The following is a 22,199-nucleotide window of genomic DNA, read 5'->3' on the forward strand; positions in this document are numbered from 1 at the left end:
AGAAGGATTTAGCAAGAGTCAACTCTCGAAGTTTATTACTTACTCTCCAACAGACATGTTTTCTTCGTGTTGACTGATGGACGGTTCAACAGTAAGTATTACCCGGTGCACCTCTCTCAAGTGGCTAAAGTAGACACCCACATAACCAAATGACTTCTCACAGAATTCACAACAAAGGCTCTTCCGGGGCCTGCTTTCTGCATGGTGCAGCTTCATATGAGTGCTAAGACTGCCTGAATGAGCGTAGGCCTTCCTGCATACCGGGCAGACGTAAGGCCGCAGGTTACTGTGGCTATTCATGTGGCTCTGCAAGTGATGCTTGAACTGGAAACACCTGTTGCAGGTAGGACATCGATGCAGCGGACGACTTCCCGTGTAAATCACTCCTCCACCACCTTTACATTCTACCACAGGCTGCTGATCAGTAGCTTGCGAAGGCTGTGGAGCACTCGATTGCTGTCCTGATATCTGCTGGCCTAATACGAGCTCCTGATCGAGGTTCTCCGATGTTGACAAGGAAGGGAGCGGAACAAGTTGTGGAATAGTGGTTTCCATTACCAGTACCGGCTTGGGACGAATACTCCGATACTTTTTGGATATGTCAAGCAGCTTCTCTTGAGAGGCAGAATTCGACACACCAGTTGGAGGTTTCTCAGGTACCCTCCTTCTGAAAAACGACAAGGATCTCTTCTTTCGGGCTTCGAAGGCTAGGATATCCTCCATTGTTTTTCTCTTCCTCCCCCGTTTCTTGCCTGGAGGTTTCTTGATTTGGGTGTTGTTGTGGTCTTGGCTTAGGCTTTCACTTTTAACTTTGCTGTCTGTGGACTTGATTTTGTCGTCTGGGGGGCTTTTCAGGCTGCTTTTGGCTCCAGTCTGCTTCTCTGAGAATGGGGTGCTGGCGAGGCTGGTTGGTGCCAGGAGGGAGTTCTTCACCTTGGCATAGGGCAGGATGGGCAGCTTGCCCTTGGGTGGAGATGGAATGATCTGAACAGCTTTGCTAAAGATAGTGGGTGAAAGGACTGTGATGGCACTGCCAGCCGAGGCTTGACCCTCTATTTGGGTTTTAACCGGTGAGATTTTCTTGACAGGGGCAACAAGGGAGGTTCCAGAAGGATAGTGCTGGTTTTTGAGTGGACCGGCATCACTTTTTTGTTCCACTTTTCGATCTGTCTGTGAACCTGGGAGCAAGGGTGCAACGTTGATTTCGGATGAAGTAGGAGCATCAATCATAACAAGCTGCTCTGATACTGGGTCTGAACTCTGGTCTGATTTCACAGCAGGTGATTGAGCTTGTATGGTTGCAGAAACCTTGGCTGGACTCGGCATCTTGCTACTGCCTTTTTCTGGAGCGCTCTTGCTTCGCACCGGTTGGTATCTAGGAATAGGCAGCTTAAGGTTCTTCTGGATTGGCTGTTGCTGTTGTGTCTGAGGTAAGGCCACCAATGAGAAGGTCCCCTCTTGTCCAGCCACCTGCATGAGTGCATAGTTCTGGGCAGGGACAAGGATGGATTTGGGGCTGACAGCCGTGGATGCTTCTGGAAGGGCTGAGGGAGGTTGGCAGGATAGAACTGCAGAGGACGGAACCACTGCTGGGGCTTTGGGGGCAATGGTGCGAAACTGGAGACCCTTCATTTGGGAGTGAGGCCGTGTATCACCTGTCAAAACAAGATAACGCCTTCAACTTTGTCATTTAAGAAATAAGATGTAACAAAAGTGAAGTGAAAGAAAGAGAGGGTCTAACTCCTTTTTCATTCTCTCTCTCTCACACACACACACACACACACACACACACACACACACCAATTTACCCTCGGGCAAAGAGTTTGAGCCCTCTTTGATTCAAGCCCGGCGTACTGCAGCTCACTAAGTCTTATACCTCATGCTTCCTAATGCACACTGACACACACACACTTGCAGAAGGAATAAACCGCCTTTAAAGCACCACAGCTGCCCAGCAGAAGAATCATTATTACATGAACAAGAATAAAAGTTAAACAACCATACTCAAAACAAGTCATGACTGTCCACACAGCCACAACAATTGTTGACGTGAAAAATTGTTGCAGTGATTAAAAAAAAAAAGTACATTAACATTTATTCATTTGGCAGATACATTTATCCACAGTGGCTTACAGGGCATTCGAGATATGCATTTATTAGTCTGCGTTTTATTTTGGAATCAAACCAACGACCTTGTCACTGCTAGTGCCAAGCTTTACCAGTTCAGCAAACTATGTAACAAACTACATAGTTCTCTAACTTTTTGACAGAGGAGATGCTTTGGAACAATGTTTGATTAATTAGAAATAAGTATTTAGTAGCAACTAAGCTAAGTCATTAGTCAGGAAAAAAAAAAAAAAAAGAGTAAAGTGTAGCTCTAAAGACTGCTGATGAAGATGGAAAAAATTTAAATGATGTTTCAGCACTCGGTTTTTAGAAGTCTGTAAGCACAAAACAGGGTAATTCCTAATCCCATTTAGGCCGCTATAGAATTAATTAGGTTAAAAACAGAAACATCATAAAGAGCTGGGCTTTTACCGGACCTAAAAGGGGAAGATAAGAACAGTTGAAGGGGGTACTCATTTTAGGTGAAAGAAATAGGGACTTATTTTTAGCCACAGTCCCATGAAGAAAAATAAGAGCATCACGGACCAATTAGCAGAATGAGAGGTGAGGAGTTCAAAGGTGAGCTCTGGTGTTTATGTTAGGAGAAGGGTTACGCTCCAGCCACCACGTATATCTGTATGTAGGTCTGTTTTTTGTTGTGAGTACCAGAATGTGTTTGTGGGAATGAATTTAGTTTGCATGTGTGTGTGTTTACTCCTCACTCATGCGTAAAGGAATGCAGGCCAGATGTTGGTCAATAGGTCATGGGGACTTACCTGATAGCCCAACATTACAAAATTGTTATCTAATTTCGTAGTTTAACTCTAAGTGATTATAGGGACGGACACAGGTAAACTGGAACTTGGTACTTGGAAGTGACTTTTATAGTGAATTTCTTTTTCAAACATTTCACAGTAATTTAAATTCAGTAACAGTTACACACAAACATATCAAAAATGGGCCACATTTATTAATTTTGTGACTGGTTACATTGTCATTTTTGATTCATCAGACAACAATTAGTGGCAATTAAGGGTCAAGATTACGTGACGTTCACATAGAACACATTTTTCCATTTAATAGATATGAGATGCATGGAACAGAATGTGTTTTTACCACTTATTAAACATTAAAAATGTCTGTGTGAGGAACAGATAAAAAAGTACTCTTGATTTATCTAATCGAACACTACTAAAGCAGGTGACTGATTATTATTAGTTGATCTTAAAAGATGAGCTTCATATTATTATCTCTATACTCACTTTGTGTGTGTGATTTCAGAGGGCTGGAACGATGCTCTTGGGTTTTCATATCTTCCACACTGTCACTGAAGATCCTGAACAAACAACAAATACAGAGAACAGAACTGAACCTCTGCTGTGTAATTAACACAATAGATGCTTTAAATTACAGTGTTTAGAGGTGTCTGCCTGCGTTCAAACGATGTCTTCTTCCCCCTCCTCTCTCTCACTATCTCGATCAAAACCAGAGGACATTCCAGATGTCACACAGGCTCAGATTAGAGTCAAGGCAAAGGCAGAAAAACAACAGGAGGGGAAGGAGAGAAAGGGAGTGAAAGACTGTTAACCGAGGAGGAGGGGACACTGAATGAGCCAGGTGAGATGGGAACCAACTCTAATGTGTGTGTGTGTGTGTGTGTGTGTGTGGTAGTGGGACGAGGACATGGGGGGGATGTAATTTGGCCTGTACATGAAGGTCCTCATCTGTGGCAGTGAGATAGCAGCCTTGGAGTGTGTGCGTGTGTTGCGGGGGACTATATTTTAGGGAGGGGTTTGTCCAGTACCCTGTAGGTCTGAAAGGAGATGAAAGGAAGGGATCTGCAGGAGATAAGAGAGGTGGACACACACGGCCGTTCTGGCTAGAACGTCCATATCCAGCGGCCATGAGCTCTGACTGCCACAGATACACACACACACACACACACACACACACACTTACATACACAGCACATCTGTCATATCTCTACAAACTTCCCGATCTCTAAACACAACACCGGTCTGTCGTACCATATTTTCGCTTGTTTAATCAAGCCTGTGTTGGCTAATTCTCCTGTTGTTCTGGGCAAGCTGTGAAGTCGTTAACACGTGTGAAAATAAACAAAATAGGGAAAAGATGAAGAGACAATAAACTGCACATGCTAAACATTCTCAGCCAAGTTCCCTCAGAAAAGTCAATGAGAATTTTCACTCCCGAAAGAGAAAGTCCACTGATCTGTTTGATATGACAACTTTATGAGTGTTATTTCACAAACTGACCCAGAGGTAGCATCATTTATTTGTTTTAGGTTTGAACTAGGCAATGAGTTTAGACACACTTGCTTATTCTTTATTATTACAATTTTTTTTTTTTTTTTAAGTCTTTAAAATTGTGAAATAGAAGTATGAGAATTATGTGAATTATGAGAATTAAGTTTTGATCAAATAATTATATGCATGCACAATTTATATTTGTCTACAAAACTGCCCACTTTGTGTCCATTTATAATTTTTTGACTGTACAGTGGCGCCAAAAAATACTGGACAAAAAAATTGATACCAGCTGGTTAAAAGTCAAATAGCAAATGTGACTAGGTTTGATATATGCATCTAATATGATGCAATCTATATGTTTAAAGTGCACATGCTAAATGTTCTTAGCCAAGTTCCTTCAGAGAAGTCAACAAGAATTTTAATTATCAAAAAAGAAAGCCCACTGATCTGTTTGATATGGGTTAAATAAAAGTGTGCTATTTCACAATTTTACTGAGATGATTTGATTTCACTGAGACGGACATCTGATGATTTGTTTCTTTTTTTAAGCTTTCCTACTTAAAAAGTATTGGACACTTAGAAAATTAACTTTATACTAGTTCAAATGTCAAATTGCTTACTGAGGAAAAAAAAAAAAAGTGATATTAAATTACAGTTACTTATCAAAATGTTATCGATTACAAAGGGGGTTACATAAGGGGTTCACACAAACACACACACACAGATTTAATTGATTTCTTTCACAAAATGCATTGACTGCTCTAAAATATGAGACATCAGTGTTTTAGGAGTTTAGGACACAGATGCTTATTCGATAACTGTTTTACTTCCTATTTGGGTTTATGTATATGCATTATTTCCCAAGATTAATTGTTTTTTTTTCCCAAGGCATTGTTAGATGCCAGTGTTTCCTGACATAGCTGTGCAAAGATTTGATTTAAAAAAAAAGGGAAAAAAAAGTATTATAGCTATTAAACTATTTCTTATGATTTTAAATCACTGATCTTTAACCTCAGAAAGATCTTAAAGTAAAAAGAGGTGCTAAATTCAGATTTTGTGGTGGCTGTGCGTTTAAATTGTTCAAAATTAAATTGTTATAATCTTAATTCAGGTTATGAAGGATTGTGAAAATCTGAGTTGAGTACTGCTGTAAGGTTAACACTGCCTGCTTTAAATGTTTTAAAATGAAAAACAGCTGAAAACATTCATTAAAAATATAGGTAAATCAAAAAGTAATCAATTGTAATCAGTTACATTACTTATTACATTTTAAATAGGGTAACTTGTAATCTGAAACCTATTACATTTCCAAAGTAACCTTCCCAACACTGACTGTGACATACATAGGAGTAAAACAGAATATCAAAAAAAAAAAATAAATAAATAAAAATGTAGGGCCGGATACATCAGCATTTGATTGGATGGAGTCAGATCTGGATGCTTCACATGAAGTAGGAAATCCATCTTAGCGTTGTTGGATGTGTACAAGGGTGTGTGTTTGCGTGAAAGGTCAGTTGTCACTCTCAGAAGAGGAGACATTTTCAGAGAAAACACAGCACTGTTTGCCAATCTCTGTTTTTTTTAATTTTTTTAAAGTTCCTTGTTTAGAAGAGACTGTGCCTCTCCAAGGCAAACTTACGGACACACAGTTTTTGCACACTTACACACACACCTGCAGTATCTTATCTTGAGACAGCCAAAGCAACAAAATATTAACCAGAGGAAATGAAAACACAAACACGCCAGTACATCATATCACGCTACGTACATGCTTCTGCAAAAAGACTGCGCTCTGCTGGAACAATACCACAGATGTTAAAACATGTCAGTCAACCAGAGCACCGTAACAAAAGAACCACATGAAATAATATCAACTCTGCATAACACACGCACAAACACACTCTTGAGTAATTAGCTGTCACCTGAGCCAATCAATGTGGAAAGGAAAAAATCTATTCCAATTTCAAAACTACAGGCTTGCCTGTACACGCAGATGTGGACTAATCAATAAGAAAAGCATCCCACATCAGAAAGAGGAGAGAATACAGAACCAAAATATTCCCACTGGCTAAAGCATTTCAGTGTAAATCGCTGAATACATAAAGGATTCTCTCCCATAAATGCTGCTGAAAGATATTTTGCAGAATATACTGGCTGCTCTTTTTTAAACAGTGAAAGTGAATGGGAATTAAAGGACAAACCAAAAAACTAAAGTACCACATAGTCCATATGATTTATGAAGTATGTTCCAAACTTCCTGTAACTTTAATGATATTTTTATGTGAGGAGCAGAAGGATCTTTCACATCTTTTTGTACATCCAAATAGTTTGCATAGGCTGTACTACTAAAATTCGTGATTGGTTGACTGCAAAATTCAAATATTAAAATGGAACGATAAAATAACGTTATTAACTGGTTAAGGGCCATTTTAAATTTTTGATTGTTTTCTGTTCAGAACTATTAAATTTGACTTTGTTTCTGTTTATGTTCCTGCCAAAACTTCGTTCGTTTCCATTCATTGAACCGGTTCAGAGCCCTGATCTTGAGACTTGAGATCCAGCGATGTTTGACTGAACTGATTTGAAACCCTGAGAGTCAAACTGCAAATTAAACCACTTTATGGCATTTTTCTGGTGTTTTTTTTTTTTTAAATCATTTTCGGAGCTTGTAAATTGTATGAAAAACACTGTTACAGTAAATTATAATTAGTATTATAATTAAATAAAAAACATTTTCCATGTCATACTTCTCAGGCCATAAAATAACATTAGCAGTAAACATTTCTGGATGCTTGAGAAAAGGATGGTTGAAAATTACATGGAAATGTTGCAGGAGTCAAAAGATAACGGTGTGTCATAATTTCTCTTGGCAGTGCCTTTTTTTCTTGAAGACACTGTGGTGAGGAGCCTCATTTCCGCAGAGCCGACCAGACAGGATGCTGTAAATCAAGGTATTGAACTTTGAACCACGGAATGCAGTCGCCAAGGGCAACTCAGTGTGTGTCACCTCTACGGTGAAGTGTTGGAAAGGAAGTGACTGCGACAGTCAAAATGACTCTCAGCACTTGGGTTGATGTTGCATGAACATCCACACAGTAGGAGGGGGCAAGTGCTGCAATTATGCATTTAGATGGGTAATTGTAGCTTCTAGAATATAGAAGTGAGAAGGCACAGGCATCAGGGAAGATTGGTCTTTGATAATAGCATTCACCCAGATTAAGTGATCAGGGGGAGGCCAAGAAACCGTAATGAAAGTGTGAGAACCTATGTGGCCAGAGGCTAAGTCTATGTGAGTCACCTTATAGAACCTTTAAATGACCTTTTGCTGTTTGGTGTGACATTTGTATTCATTAAGTAGGTCACACAGTAGAGAAGACTGCATAAACCCTCAGACTCCATCTTCAACCAACTCCCATAACACCATGCTTGCCTCATTTCATCACTATGCCCTCATTTCCAAATTTCTCTCCACTTCCTTCTCTTTGCCTCTCAGTACTAGGGTTGCGTGGTGCAATTGCATCAATGCTTGCTAATGCTACCTTTAATGCTTTCTATTATGTTATGTTTATTTTTACTCCTCTTTTAATAAATCCCACATAAAGTCTCAAACTCAAAATTTCACTCGGTCATTCGTTTGAATTAGTCAACAGATTCTTTACTAAATGAACTCACAGAATCTGTTAGAGCAGTTACCAAATTAAAATATGCAAAAAGTTTTTTTTTGTCCTAAAAAAAGAATTTATGATGTCAAAGGATAGTTTCTGCTGAAATTCTTTCATCATTTACTCACCTTCATATAATTCCAAATCTGTATGATGTTCTGTGGAATTTTATTATTATATATATATATATATATATATATATATATATATATATATATATATATTATTATTATTATTATATATATATATATATATATATATATATATATATATATATATATATATATATAGATAGTGAGGAAAATAAGTATTTGAACACCCTGCTATTTTGCAAGTTCTCCCACTTAGAAATCATGGAGGGTCTGAATTGTCATCGTAGGTGCATGTCCACTGTGAGAGACATAATCTAAAAAAAATCCAGAAATCACAATGTATGATTTTTAACTATTTATTTGTATGATACAGCTGCAAATAAGTATTTGAACACCTGTCTATCAGCTAGAATTCTGACCCTCAAAGACCTGTTAGTCTGCCTTTAAAATGTCCACCTCCACTCCATTTATTATCCTAAATTAGATGCACCTGTTTGAGGTCGTTAGCTGCATGAAGACACCTGTCCACCCCATACAATCAGTAAGAATCCAACTACTAACATGGCCAAGACCAAAGAGCTGTCCAAAGACACTAGAGACAAAATTGTACACCTCCACAAGGCTGGAAAGGGCTACAGGAAATTGCCAAGCAGCTTGGTGAAAAAAGGTCCACTGTTGGAGCAATCATTAGAAAATGGAAGAAGCTAAACATGACTGTCAATCTCCCTCGGACTGGGGCTCCATGCAAGATCTCACCTCGTGGGGTCTCAATGATCCTAAGAAAGGTGAGAAATCAGCCCAGAACTACGGGAGGAGCTGGTCAATGACCTGAAAAGAGCTGGGACCACCGTTTCCAAGGTTACTGTTGGTAATACACTAAGGCGTCATGGTTTGAAATCATGCATGGCACGGAAGGTTCCCCTGCTTAAACCAGCACATGTCAGGCCCGACTTAAGTTTGCCAATGACCATTTGGATGATCCAGAGGAGTCATGGGAGAAAGTCATGTGGTCAGATGAGACCAAAATAGAACTTTTGGTCATAATTCCACTAAACGTGTTTGGAGGAAGAAGAATGATGAGTACCATCCAAGAACACCATCCCTACTGTGAAGCATGGGGTGGTAGCATCATCTTTGGGGTGTTTTTCTGCACATGGGACAGGGCGACTGCACTGTATTAAGGAGAGGATGACCGGGGCCATGTATTGCGAGATTTTGGGGAACAACCTCCTTCCCTCAGTTAGAGCATTGAAGATGGGTCGAGGCTGGGTCTTCCAACATGACAATGACCGAAGCACACAGCCAGGATAACCAAGGAGTGGCTCTGTAAGAAGCATATCAAGGTTCTGGCGTGGCCTAGCCAGTCTCAGACCTAAACCCAATAGAGAATCTTTGGAGGAGCTCAAACTCCGTGTTTCTCAGCGACAGGCCAGAAACCTGACTGATCTAGAGAAGATCTGTGTGGAGGTGGGCCAAAATCCCTCCTGCAGTGTGTGCAAACCTGGTGAAAAACTACAGGAAAGCGTTTGACCTCTGTAATTGCAAACAAAGGCTACTGTACCAAATATTAACATTGATTTTCTCAGGTGTTCAAATACTTATTTGCAGCTGTATCATACAAATAAATAGTTAAAAAATCATACATTGTGATTTCTGGATTTTTTTTTTTAGATTATGTCTCTCACAGTGGACATGCACCTACGATGACAATTTCAGACCCCTCCATGATTTCTAAGTGGGAGAACTTGCAAAATAGCAGGGTGTTCAAATACTTATTTTCCTCACTGTATATATATATGTGTGTGTGTGTGTGTGTGTGTGTGTGTGTGTATACATTTTTGTGACAAATTTGTATAATGACTAGGGTATGACATGGGTATTACAAGGAGAAGGTGATTTATGAGGACACTTCCCCATTTGAGAAGTGAAAATGCACAAAGTTTCCTGTAAGGGGTAGGTTTAGGTGTAGGGCGATAGAAAATACGTTTTTTTCGGGATAAAAACCATTACGCCTACGGAATGTCCCCACAATTCACAAAAACAAACCTGTGTGTGTGTGTATGTGTGTATGTATGTATGCATGTATGCATGCATGCATGCATGTATGTGTATACATACACACACATACATACACAAATACACACACACAAACACACACACACACACACACACACACACACACACATATATACACAAATAATTATTTGATCCCCTGCTGATTTTGTAAGTTTACCCACTTAAAAAAAGAAGAGGGGCTTATCATTTTTATGGTAGGTTTATTTTAACTGATAGAGACAGAATATCAAACAAAAAAATCCAGAAAAAAGCAGCATACAAATGTTAAAAAAAGATTTACATTTTAGTAAGTCAAATAAGTATTTGATCCCCTACCAACCAGCAGGAATTTTGGCTCCCACAGATTGGTTATGTGCACATGTGGAACATAGATTAGTCCTGTCACTTTAAGAAGATACTCCTAATTTCAGCTCGCTGTGCGTATAAAAGACTCCTGTCCATAGAATCTGTATCTTCCATTCCAACCTCTTCACTACCATGGGCAAGACCAAAGAGCTGTCAAAGGACACCAGCAACAAGATTGAAGACCTGCACAAAGCTGGAATGGGCTACAAGACCATCAGCAAGCTTGGTAAGAAAGAAACAACTGTTGGTGCGATTATTCGGAAATGGAAGAAATACAAAACAACCATTAATCGGTCTTGGTCTGAAGCTTCGTGCAAGATCTTGCCTCATGGGGTAAGAAGGATGATTATGAGAAAGGTGAGGGATCAGCCCTGAACTGCATGGGAGGAGCTTGTTAATGATCTCAAGGCAGTTGGGACCACAATCACCAAGTAAAACATTGGTAACACACTACGCTGCAATGGACTGAAATCCTGCAGTGCCCGCAAAGTCCCTCTGCTCAAGAAGTCACGTGTACATGCCCGTCTGAAGTTTGCCAATGAACATCTAAATGATTCAGAGAAGGCTTGGGAGAATGTGCTGTGGTCAGATGAGACCAAAATTGTGCTCTTTGGCATCAACTCAACTCGTCGTGTTTGGAGGAAGAGAAATGCTGACTATCACCCCAAGAACATCATCCCTACAGACAAGCACGGAGGTGGAAACATTATGCTTTGGGGCTGTTTTTCTGCTAAGGGTACAGGACGACTTTACCACATTGAGGGGCAAATGGACGGGCCATGTACTGTAAAATCTTGGACGAGAACCTCAGCCAGAACACTGAAGATGGGTCATGGATGGGTCTTCCAGCATGACAGTGACCCGAAACCAAGGCAACAAAGGAGTGGCTCAAGAAGAAGCACATTAAGGTCCTGGAGTGGCCTAGCCAGTCTCCAGACCTTAATCCTATAGAAAATCTGTGGAGGGAGCTGAAACTTTGAGTTTCCAAGAGACAGCAAAGAAACCTTAATGATTTAGAGAGGATCTGTAAAGAGGAGTGGACCAAAATCCCTGCTGAGATGTGTGCAAACCTGGTGACCAGCTACAAGAAACGTCTTACCTCTGTGCTTGCCAACAAGGGTTTCTGCACCAAGTACTAAGTCATGTTTTGCTTGGGGATCAAATACTTATTTGACTTACTAAAATGTACATCTTTTTTTAACATTTGTATGCTGCTTTTTTCTGGATTTTTTGTTTGATTTTCTGTCTCTATCAGTTAAAATAAACCTACCATAGAAATGATAAACCCTTCTTCATTTTTTTTTTTTTTTAAGTGGGCAAAAGTACAAAATCAGCAGGGGATCAAATAATTATTTTCCCCACTGTACATACACACACACACACACACACACACACATACATACATATATACATATATATGGAATGGAAGATACAGATTCTATGGACAGGAGTCTTTTATACGCACAGCGAGCTGAAATTAGGAGTATCTTCTTAAAGTGACAGGACTAATCTGTGTTCCACATGTGCACATAACCAATCTGTGGGAGACAAAATTCCTGCTGGTTGGTAGGGGATCAAATACTTATTTGACTTACTAAAATGTAAATCTTTTTTTAACATTTGTATGCTGCTTTTTTCTGGATTTTTTGTTTTATATTCTGTCTCTATCAGTTAAAATAGACCTACCATAAAAATGATAAACCCTTCTTTTTTTTTTTTGAAGTGGGCAAACTTACAAAATCAGCAGGGGATTATTTTCCCCACTGTATGTGTATTATATTATATTATATTATATTATATTATATTATACACACACACACACACACACACACACACAGTGGGTATGGAAAGTATTCAGACCCCCTTACATTTTTCACTCTTTGTTATATTGCAGCCATTTGCTAAAATCATTTAAGTTCATTTTTTTGAACTTAAATGTTCAAAAAGTTAAAAAACACAGAATTGTTGACATTTTTGCAGATTTATTAAAAAAGAAAAACTGAAATATCACATGGTCCTAAGTATTCAGACCCTTTGCTCAGTATTTAGTAGAAGCACCCTTTTGATCTAATACAGTCATGAGTCTTTTTGGGAAAGATGCAACAAGTTTTTCACACCTGGATTTGGGGATCCTCTGCCATTCCTCCTTGCAGATCCTCTCCAATTCTGTCAGGTTGGATGGTAAACGTTAGTAGACAGCCATTTTTAGGTCTCTCCAGAGATGCTCAATTGGGTTTAAGTCAGGGCTCTGGCTGGGCCATTCAAGAACAGTCACGGAGTTGTTGTGAAGCCACTCCTTCGTTATTTTAGCTGTGTGCTTAGGGTCATTGTCTTGTTGGAAGGTAAACCTTCGGCCCAGTCTGAGGTCCTGAGCACTCTGGAGAAGGTTTTCGTCCAGGATATCCCTGTACTTGGCCGCATTCATCTTTCCCTCGATTGCAACCAGTCGTCCTGTCCCTGCAGCTGAAAAACACCCCCACAGCATGATGCTGCCACCACCATGCTTCACTGTTGGGACTGTATTGGGCAGGTGATGAGCAGTGCCTGGTTTTCTCCACACATACCGCTTAGAATTAAGGCCAAAAAGTTCTATCTTGGTCTCATCAGACCAGAGAATCTTATTTCTCACCATCTTGGAGTCCTCCACACGGGCTTTCATGGGTCTTGCACTGAGGAGAGGCTTCCGTCGGGCCACTCTGCCATAAAGCCCCGACTGGTGGAGGGCTGCAGTGTTGGTTGACTTTCTACAACTTTCTCCCATCTCCCGACTGCATCTCTGGAACTCAGCCACAGTGATCTTTGGGTTCTTCTTTACCTCTCTCACCAAGGCTCTTCTCCCCCGATAGCTCAGTTTGGCCGGACAGCCAGCTCTACAAAGGGCTGTGGTCGTCCCAAACGTCTTCCATTTAAGGATTATGGAGGCCACTGTGCTCTTAGGAACCTTAAGTGCAGCAGAAATTTTTTTGTAACCTTGGCCAGATCTGTGCCTTGCCACAATTCTGTCTCTGAGCTCTTCAGGCAGTTCCTTTGACCTCATGATTCTCATTTGCTCTGACATGCACTGTGAGCTGTAAGGTCTTATATAGACAGGTGTGTGGCTTTCCTAATCAAGTCCAATCAGTATAATCAAACACAGCTGGACTCAAATGAAGGTGTAGAACCATCTCAAGGATGATCAGAAGAAATGGACAGCACCTGAGTTAAATATATGAGTGTCACAGCAAAGGGTCTGAATACTTAGGACCATGTGATATTTCAGTTTTCTTTTTAATAAATCTGCAAAAATGTCAACAATTCTGTGTTTTTCTGTCAATATGGGGTGCTGTGTGTACATTAATGAGGAAAAAAATGAACTTAAATGATTTTAGCAAATGGCTGCAATATAACAAAGAGTGAAAAATTTAAGGGGGTCTGAATACTTTCCGTACCCACTGTATATATATATATATATATATATATATATATATATATATATATATATATATATATATATATATATATATATATATATATATATATATATATATATATATATATATATATATATATATATATTAGGTGTCAACATTAATCAAATTTTAACGCATTAATATTTTTTAACGCAAATTAATCGCTTTATAAGGTTTGACCCCAACTTCTTCCCGTCATCACAGCACGGAAGGTCATCTATCATTGTGTGATGAGGGTAAGTTACAGCGAACCAGTGTTGCCAGGGTAACGGCACAAGTGGGATATTTTGAAAATACAGTCGCGGGAAAAATTACAAAGCCGTTTTGGGCTACTTTTTTAAAGTACCGCGGCCGCCCAAAGTGTATATAGACAAATAAAAATTTAAAAGATCCATTTACTAATGTGTATTATACTTGGAATGTATCCCTGGCAACTTAAGAAACAAGAGGCGGTAACATTACAAACAACGTGAGTTTCAGCAGAGCATAACGTTACATGGCTTTTACACAGCAGAAATAAACATGACAACAGCCACTATAGATTATATAAGATAATAAACACACGATTACGATAGGATATTGTCTGTATGTGATTTTTTTTAGTTTAATGTGTACATCTGAAATGCTCATTTGTGCGGTGATATAAAAGGCTATAAACAGCATATTTTAACAACAGTAAACGACCAAATTCCACATGTTATCGCAAAAGGAAGTTATTACAAACACTCGATGGTGGTTTGAAGTGAGTTCTGAGTAAAAGTGTACTATTAATCTCATAAACTGTCTTATGTAGCATGATGCTAATGTTAGCTCTAATGCAGCTGCAGAACAGGTCCAATTCTTCTTCATAATGCATTTTGTCATAATACTTCACGTAAGGTCGCAAGAAATGTTTTGTTGTATTTATTTAGAAATACTTTTGATAATAGTTGGGTACATGTATACTGGGATTGAAGCAATGTGGCTTGGTAAACGTTTTATTGCCAGTATAAAGGCTGATAATGGCTGAATAAAAACAAAAGAATAATGATAAAAGAATAAGGATTGTGTCTCATACCTGGCGGAAGTGTGAAAGGTTCTGTTTCCTTAAACTAGTTTCATGCATTTCTTTATTTCAACACATTTACAGGTAAATCCTAGTATTTTAAATTTGCGATTAATCATGATTAATCACAGTCCACGACTGTGATTAACGCGATTAAATTTTTTAAACGATTGACAGCACTAATATATACATATATACATACACATACACATATAAAAATGTAAAGATATTTTGAAGAATTTTTTCTTCAAATATTAAAAATGTAGTTTTCGTACAGTGAAAGTCAATAAAGAGCAACAATGAACTCCATTGGCTATATTGACAGCTGTGTTCATTGTTTTCTTTAGAATAATGGTCCTACAGATTTGGAATGACATGACAGGTAAATTGTGAAAAAAAAATTATGATCTTAACTGCAAATTACTGACATTGAATTATTGATTCTGTTGACAATCCAACATTTATTTCATCAGTTGCCCATCAAGAAGGACAACTAAAATATATAACATTCTATTTATTTTAAGCACACATTTTCCACTTTACATGCTCAAGCTCTTTAAAGTGGACTAGATTCTGATTGGTTGGATTATAAAATTTTCAGTTACAGTTATCATGCTTGGCGTGAACGGGCCTTATCTCACTCAGTACCTGCGGCTTAGGCAAAACAGCTAAAACGGTACTAACAAAGAACAAAAGAGAGGAAAACAAAGCAAGGAAGGCCAACTTTACAGGAACACAGGCAGAAAGACAAAGACCTGCATCAAGTTTTCCTCAGTGATGGAAGGTGTGGCTAAAGATCTCGGTCTTCAAATCTGTGTATATTATCAGAACCGAGAGGCCAGGGAAAAGAAGCCTGTTATAATATGCACATTTTTAATGTTAGAGAATATGAAACTGAGCATCAAAGCTTATGCAGATACCCCTGCCTCAGTACTTGTTCAGGTTTGGAGACCCAAGGGATTTAAGAGTGAACTCAGGTAGCTTTAAAGAAGTAATAAGAGGAACGGTTGTCTGGATATAGGGTAGAACCAAGAAGAAAGCCTGTTTGCACATAAACATGGTTCGTTGTGTGATCAGTGACCAACACTGCGTTTAAATCAACAGACACAAGTGTATTCTCACTTTCTGCTCTTGGGGTTAAAGGGATGGATCAGCTAAAAATGAAAATTCAGTCACCTTTTACTTATGTCATTCCAATCCCATATGACTTCTGTGGAACACAAAAGGAGATGTTAGGCAGGATGTTCGCAGATTCCAAATATAAGATAAGGGACTGGCAGAGTACCAATAAAAATGTGACTCATACAAGCTTTGTGTGAAGAACGGACTAAAAATTGGAAGTGGAATATAGTACACAAGCCATATAAGAGCTACTTTTGTAAGGCTTTGTAATTTCTGGAGCTTGACAGCCCTTTGTCAACATTCACTTACATAGTAAAAGAGCAGCATGAACAATCTGGTGAGTAAATGGTCACAGAATTTCCATTTTTGGTGAACTATCCCTTTAAGCTTCGGCATGCTGTTTTACCCCAGGTCCCTCTGAAATCTCCCAGGAATCAGCCACATTGTGTTCAACAAAGGCACCAGTTGTAAATCCAGACTTCAGAGCGCGTGTCATGTGATGGAGGAGCTGTCTCTCATTTCCCTGCCATAGAGAGGGTCTCTCTGATATAGCAGCTGTTTCTCTGATGAGTTGGAGAATCTGGGAAACATTGTCTGGCAAGATCAAAGAGAAGCGGGGCTGTAATTATCACGGTAACCAACGCTAAAGCTGTTAAATTAAGCAGGCTCAACCTTCAGTCTGTTAATGAGAAATTTCTCTCCTTCTCTCATTAGAGGAGGTATTTATGAGGCGAGTCAAAACCGCACACTGGGGTCTGGAGAGTTATTTATTGATTGAGGGCATTTATCATACCTAAACATTCACTAAATAAAGAGTTACGCAGTTACAACGGAACTAATCAGGTCAGAACTACTCCACATACAAGATGTCACTAAAGCCAGATTCAATTAATCATAACAAAAGAAAGAACATTCAAAATCCCATAACCCAACAGCTTTGCCTGAGAAAGTGGTGTAACTACATAAACACAAGGTTTGATGGTGAAGTCTGTTTGACAGCTGCCACAATTCCTGATGAGGTACAAAAGATGGAAAGCTTTGAAAGAGAGCATGAGTTCTAAATTATACTTTAATATGTGCATTTAAAAAAAAATTTGTTGAAAAGATGGACTTTTCCGTATTTTGTTTTTAAAATTTGACTGAAACAGCTGTCTGTTTTAGAACGAGGTAGCACAGGGAGTTCTCGGATCTCTTGAGAGACTTCAGTGGGGATTTGTCAAGGCCTTGGTCTCTTGTTGGCTGTAAATACAGGAAATGTACAGCTGGATCCAGCAATTAATATTGTTGACTATGTACAGCACTCAAAATACATGACTAGACCTAAATGTAAAACATTCCACTATGCTGCTGTGCTCTAGCTAGCGGTTGCCCCTAAAGTGACTGACAAGCATCAATGATGCACAAAGAAGACTGTATGTTAGTAATGACTAGAACAGCTCCCCATTGAGACTGCATAAGGACTGGTAATGAAGAACCATGACTTATCAATAATAGCTTAGCATTATTGCAGTGGGCTGCAGTGCAGGACTGTGGTAACAGCAGTGCTAGCAAATCTGACCTCAACCATATCAGTTTAAATAAAGATCAAGTGTGTCACTGTGCCACAGGAGAATAAGAATGCTCTAGGAAACAAGGTCAAGTGATTGTTTTATACAATGGGATATAAAACCAAGTTGGCAGCCAAAGACCAACAATTGCAATGGTTTCATTTTGACTGAGTGAGTTTTTCCAGTGCTATGGACAATGAGGACTCACACTCACACAGGTGCAGTCACTTCAGTGAAAATTTTAAAGAGGAATCTGTGTGACCAACTTAAACCTGTGACGATATCTGCAAGGGAAATTTTTTTCCCCTCATGTGAAATTCCAGTTCATGCAGATTGCATATGAAATGACTGGGTTTCACGGGTGAAATTTTCTAAAATATGACCGCATTCAGTATGAAATGTGAATTGCAATCATATTTCTTCTCTATTGTGATGCATATACAAGTGAAAGAAATTATTGACCAGCACTTGATTTTGTCCATCAGGATATTAAATCATTGGATTAAATAATTGGATTGTTGTTGTTTGCTAATTGCTGCAATTTCATGTGATTGACAGGTTTATGGCCCAGCCCTCGTGCCAATGTGCATGTCAACAAGGAAGAGAAGAGATGAATAAAATAATGATAAATTATTCATAATAAACACTGCGAAACTCCATTAAAAAAATAAGAATTGTAAATTTTGATTTCATTGTGAGTAATGAACACTTGTCTTCTGTATGGCGTGCAGTAAATACCCAAAGAATCTTCAGTGTCTCTGTCCCAAGATGGCCCACAATCCTCTTCTTCCTCCTCTTCTCCTTCCACAGCCCTCCACTCACCTAAAACAACCACAGAACAAACATTTATACACCCATTTACACTTAGTCACTTCATGCATTTGAATCGCTCGCGTCGCTGTCTGATTGGGTACGCACAATCCATTTATATTTGGCAACATAAATGCGTCTCCACACATCAGATATAAATCTGATCTACTCCCATGCTATATGCAAACAAAGTTCACTTTGATGCTAATGCCAGCCAGTGAAATTTTCCACCTTCGTGTTTGAGATTTGTGGCCACTCTTTCTAGGTTTCATATCGATGACTGCAAGGCTCCTGCACTTCCTTATGCTGTCGCAGTTTATTTTAGGAAGATTAAACGTTATACGTGTGGCCTGAACAACCAGATGCATTTATACTTGGTCTTTTCATCATGATCCTGTAACTATGAAAAATGACCAAGTGTAAATACCCCCTCAAAGGACCCTTAAACCACATAATCTGTCCAGCACACAGAAAAGACTAAATAAATAATAAGAACGTCCAAGTAAATTATTCACTTTACATTCTTGATCCACACTGAGTGCCCTTGTTAGAAACTCCCTTGTGAAACAGGGAAAAAACGAGATGTGGAAAGAGAGAAAAGTTCATTGACTTATACGCTAACTCAGAAAAACCTACGTCTTCAGCATTTGTGAGCAGCAGAGATAATCAGGTCCAACACCTTCTTTGTTTCGAAACAGGGATTGCTAGTGCACAGAAGTGCACAAACATGCTCTCGCACACCAATGCAGATGCTGAAAAGTCCACCAACACACATGAAACAAGCCTCCACTATAAACACGCTTTCACTTTGAATCTTCAGCTGTAAATTATGGATGTTCTGGGTGTAACAGTGTGATAGACGAAGGCCCCGGAGTCCCATCAGGGTAAAACACAAAGCTTACAACTCTCACCTTGGATGTGTGTGTGTGTAGAGGTCAAATGGAGTCAGCACCACACAAGGACACAAGCAGATGTTGAAGCACTCAGTCAATAATGTTTAGCCCCAAGACACCGTTGACCTCACCGGGAGGTCCGTATGAAATCGCGCTTTACCGTCTGTATGACTACAATCTGCTCTACAGTCAAGGGAGAAATGATCTCTTTATAAGATGTATTACTGAAGTTTGCTTATTGATTATTCATAATGCTTCACAAAGTGGCTCTCTATGTCTCTGAATAATGTATAAGAGACTCAAATACATGGTATTAAAATAAAATGAGTCAACTTTAGGGCTTTTATTTGGGGAGTTCTGGAAAGTGGGACATCCTGTGTTTTTGTAATGATTAGTATAATGAGCATAATGAGAGTACGATGTTGGTGTGACGGAGCAAATTCATTAATCATGTTAAATTTGGCTTGCATTGATCATTCATCTAAGTGATAATAAGAGCGTTTAAAAAGAGCTTAACCTGAACTTCATGAGCCAACTGAGATGAGGCCAAATATTTATTGTGCGGTGTTGGCAGCTGCCATAAATAACACAAAAACAAGAACTCTGCAAAGAGATTTCACATACGGCGCTTCCATAACAAGAATTTATGAAAACATATACTTTTTTTCCCTTTTTTTTTTTTCAATCTGTGCTTGTCATGTACAGAGAAATGTAAGTCTATGATACTTTCTCGCCTGTTTTATTGTCCAGCAGGCGAAGTCTGCTCAATCCTTTCCAAAACATTAGAGGTCTGCTGCATTTGGGGTATCTCTGTAAAAATGACAAATGACAAGAGTGTCAAAGTCATCATTTAAATGTTTGGGATCAGCAAGTTTTTGAAAGAAGTTCCTTATGCTCCAAGGCTGGAGGCTGCAATTATTTGATAAAAAATACAGTAAAACAGCTAATATTGTAAAATATTATTACAATTTAAAATACTTTTTAAAATATTTAAAATGTTTACCATTTAAAATTACATACTAAAATGTAATTTATTCCTGTGATGGCAAAGCTGAATTTTCAGCAGCCATTAATTTAATCTTCAGTTCTTCTTCTTTTTTCAGGATTCCTTGATGAATAAGAAGCTCAAAACGGTTTATTGTCAAAGTTCAAACTATTTATTGTATATATATATACACTGTCATTTTTGATCAATACAATGCACCCTTGCAGAACAAAAGTATTAATTTCTTAAAATCTTTCTGACCCCAAACTTTTTGTATGTCAATAATTCATGTGCTCATTTTATTTTTTTCTGAATGCTGAAATAATACATATGGTGTCACCCGAAAACACTTTTGCCCACCCAGCGACAATGAAAGTGTGCAAACTGCATTTAAAATCTGAAGTATGTGACAGGATTTAAGCACTAAATTCTCTAAAAACTCCAGCATTATCAGCATCAATGAAAGCTTTGCCTTTACCTTAAAGTAACTAACTGTTGCCTGGAATTTTTTTGACTTGAACAGCATTTCACCACGGTTTAACACTCTCACCACTGATCTCCACTGTCAATCCTACAATCAAAATGCAAGCCTGACACTCATTCAGAGCACAAATGGTCTAATGCTTAGCGGTTTTTCCTTAAAACTGAAAACTCTGTCATCATCTACACACCCGTACAGAAGAACATAAGGGTCAGTATATAATGACAGGATTTTAATTTTTGGGTCTAGTGTTTCAACTCTATCCCCTCTCATGCATGAATGCCCAACGGCAAAAGGCCAAGCCACCTCCAAATGTAAACAATTACTCTTTGATTAAAGCTTTCCACTCCAAACATTGCACAGTGTTTACCCCGATAGAGCCCCCGATAAAATACCAGCAGACAGCCAAGTGTGTGCGTGTGTGTATTTGTGTTTGTCCACTGAAATGGTTTTCAGTGAACACATGATTATCTCAGACACACACACTTTATAAGCAGTCCTCTGCTGTGACCTGGAGTTTGTAATTGCACATATGCTGAACAGTGTGCTGTGCGCGACTTCATACTGCATCACTGCTTAGTGTGACTCCAGCCTCCATGATAAAGACTTTTTTTTGTCCAACCCTTAAATGTGACTAAAGGCACTCTCTCGTCCAATTCTGATGATGTCAGCACTCAACACTCGGCCTGACTTGAGTAAAATGTCTTTATATACAAAGTTCTGCATTTGTTATACTGAAAACTTGAGACAAAAATCCTCAAATATACAGTGAAATACAATAACATTTAACATTACATGACAAAAAACCATTTAGTCTTTCAACAGATAATTACAGTAAAATGTTGCAGCCTTTTCATAGTCTTTAACTGTAATGGAGCCACTAAAGGCTGTCAGCACATCACTGAATAAAACAGCAGCAGGTGTTTTTGTTGTCGTTTAAAAACACTAGTTTAGCAACAGACACAAACAGATTTAACAGGGTATGGTTAGAATAGCACAGCTGTACCCAGGCCTAAATTAGACCGGACTGACTGCATGTCAAAAAGACGAGAAGCAAAATTATAGCTTTCAGCCCTGGACTCTGGTATTAAACTTCGGTTGGTGAGCTTCAATGATGTCATTATTACCAGCCATGTGACCAAAGGGAAGAGGCCCTGCTCCAGTGATGTCTAATGAAAAGCCTTTTACAAAAGCATGGTACTAAAATATGAATGTTTTTAGGGTCAAATTATCTTATCATTTGGCCCCAGTCTTTTACAGATGGGGCCATTTTTGAAGGTGAAGTGTGTAGTTTATATTGTTTAAAATACTTGCCT

General features: G+C 38.9%; 1 protein-coding gene across 7 annotated transcripts in view; it reads right to left on the bottom strand.

Moving 5' to 3' along the window:
- The window catches only part of znf438 (zinc finger protein 438), a 69,266-nt gene that overhangs the window by 17,384 nt on the left and 29,683 nt on the right, over positions 1-22,199 (bottom strand). For 5 of the 7 annotated variants that reach the window (XR_009273552.1, XM_058792648.1, XM_058792645.1 and 2 more), the window contains exons 2-5: positions 18,453-18,536; positions 16,574-16,761; positions 3,369-3,442; positions 44-1,655 (exon numbers count right to left, since the gene is read on the bottom strand). Coding sequence is in view for 6 of the 7 variants with exons in the window: in XM_058792648.1 (XP_058648631.1) it covers positions 44-1,655; positions 3,369-3,442; positions 16,574-16,611 (1,724 nt within the window). In the remaining variant the exon portion in view is untranslated. The remainder of the gene's footprint in view (positions 1-43; positions 1,656-3,368; positions 3,443-16,573; positions 16,762-18,452; positions 18,537-22,199) is intronic. The other 2 variants (XM_058792644.1, XM_058792646.1) reach the window with 2 other exon arrangements.

Source organism: Onychostoma macrolepis, chromosome 12 (genome assembly GCF_012432095.1).
Source record: "Onychostoma macrolepis isolate SWU-2019 chromosome 12, ASM1243209v1, whole genome shotgun sequence".
NCBI lineage: Eukaryota > Metazoa > Chordata > Actinopteri > Cypriniformes > Cyprinidae > Onychostoma > Onychostoma macrolepis.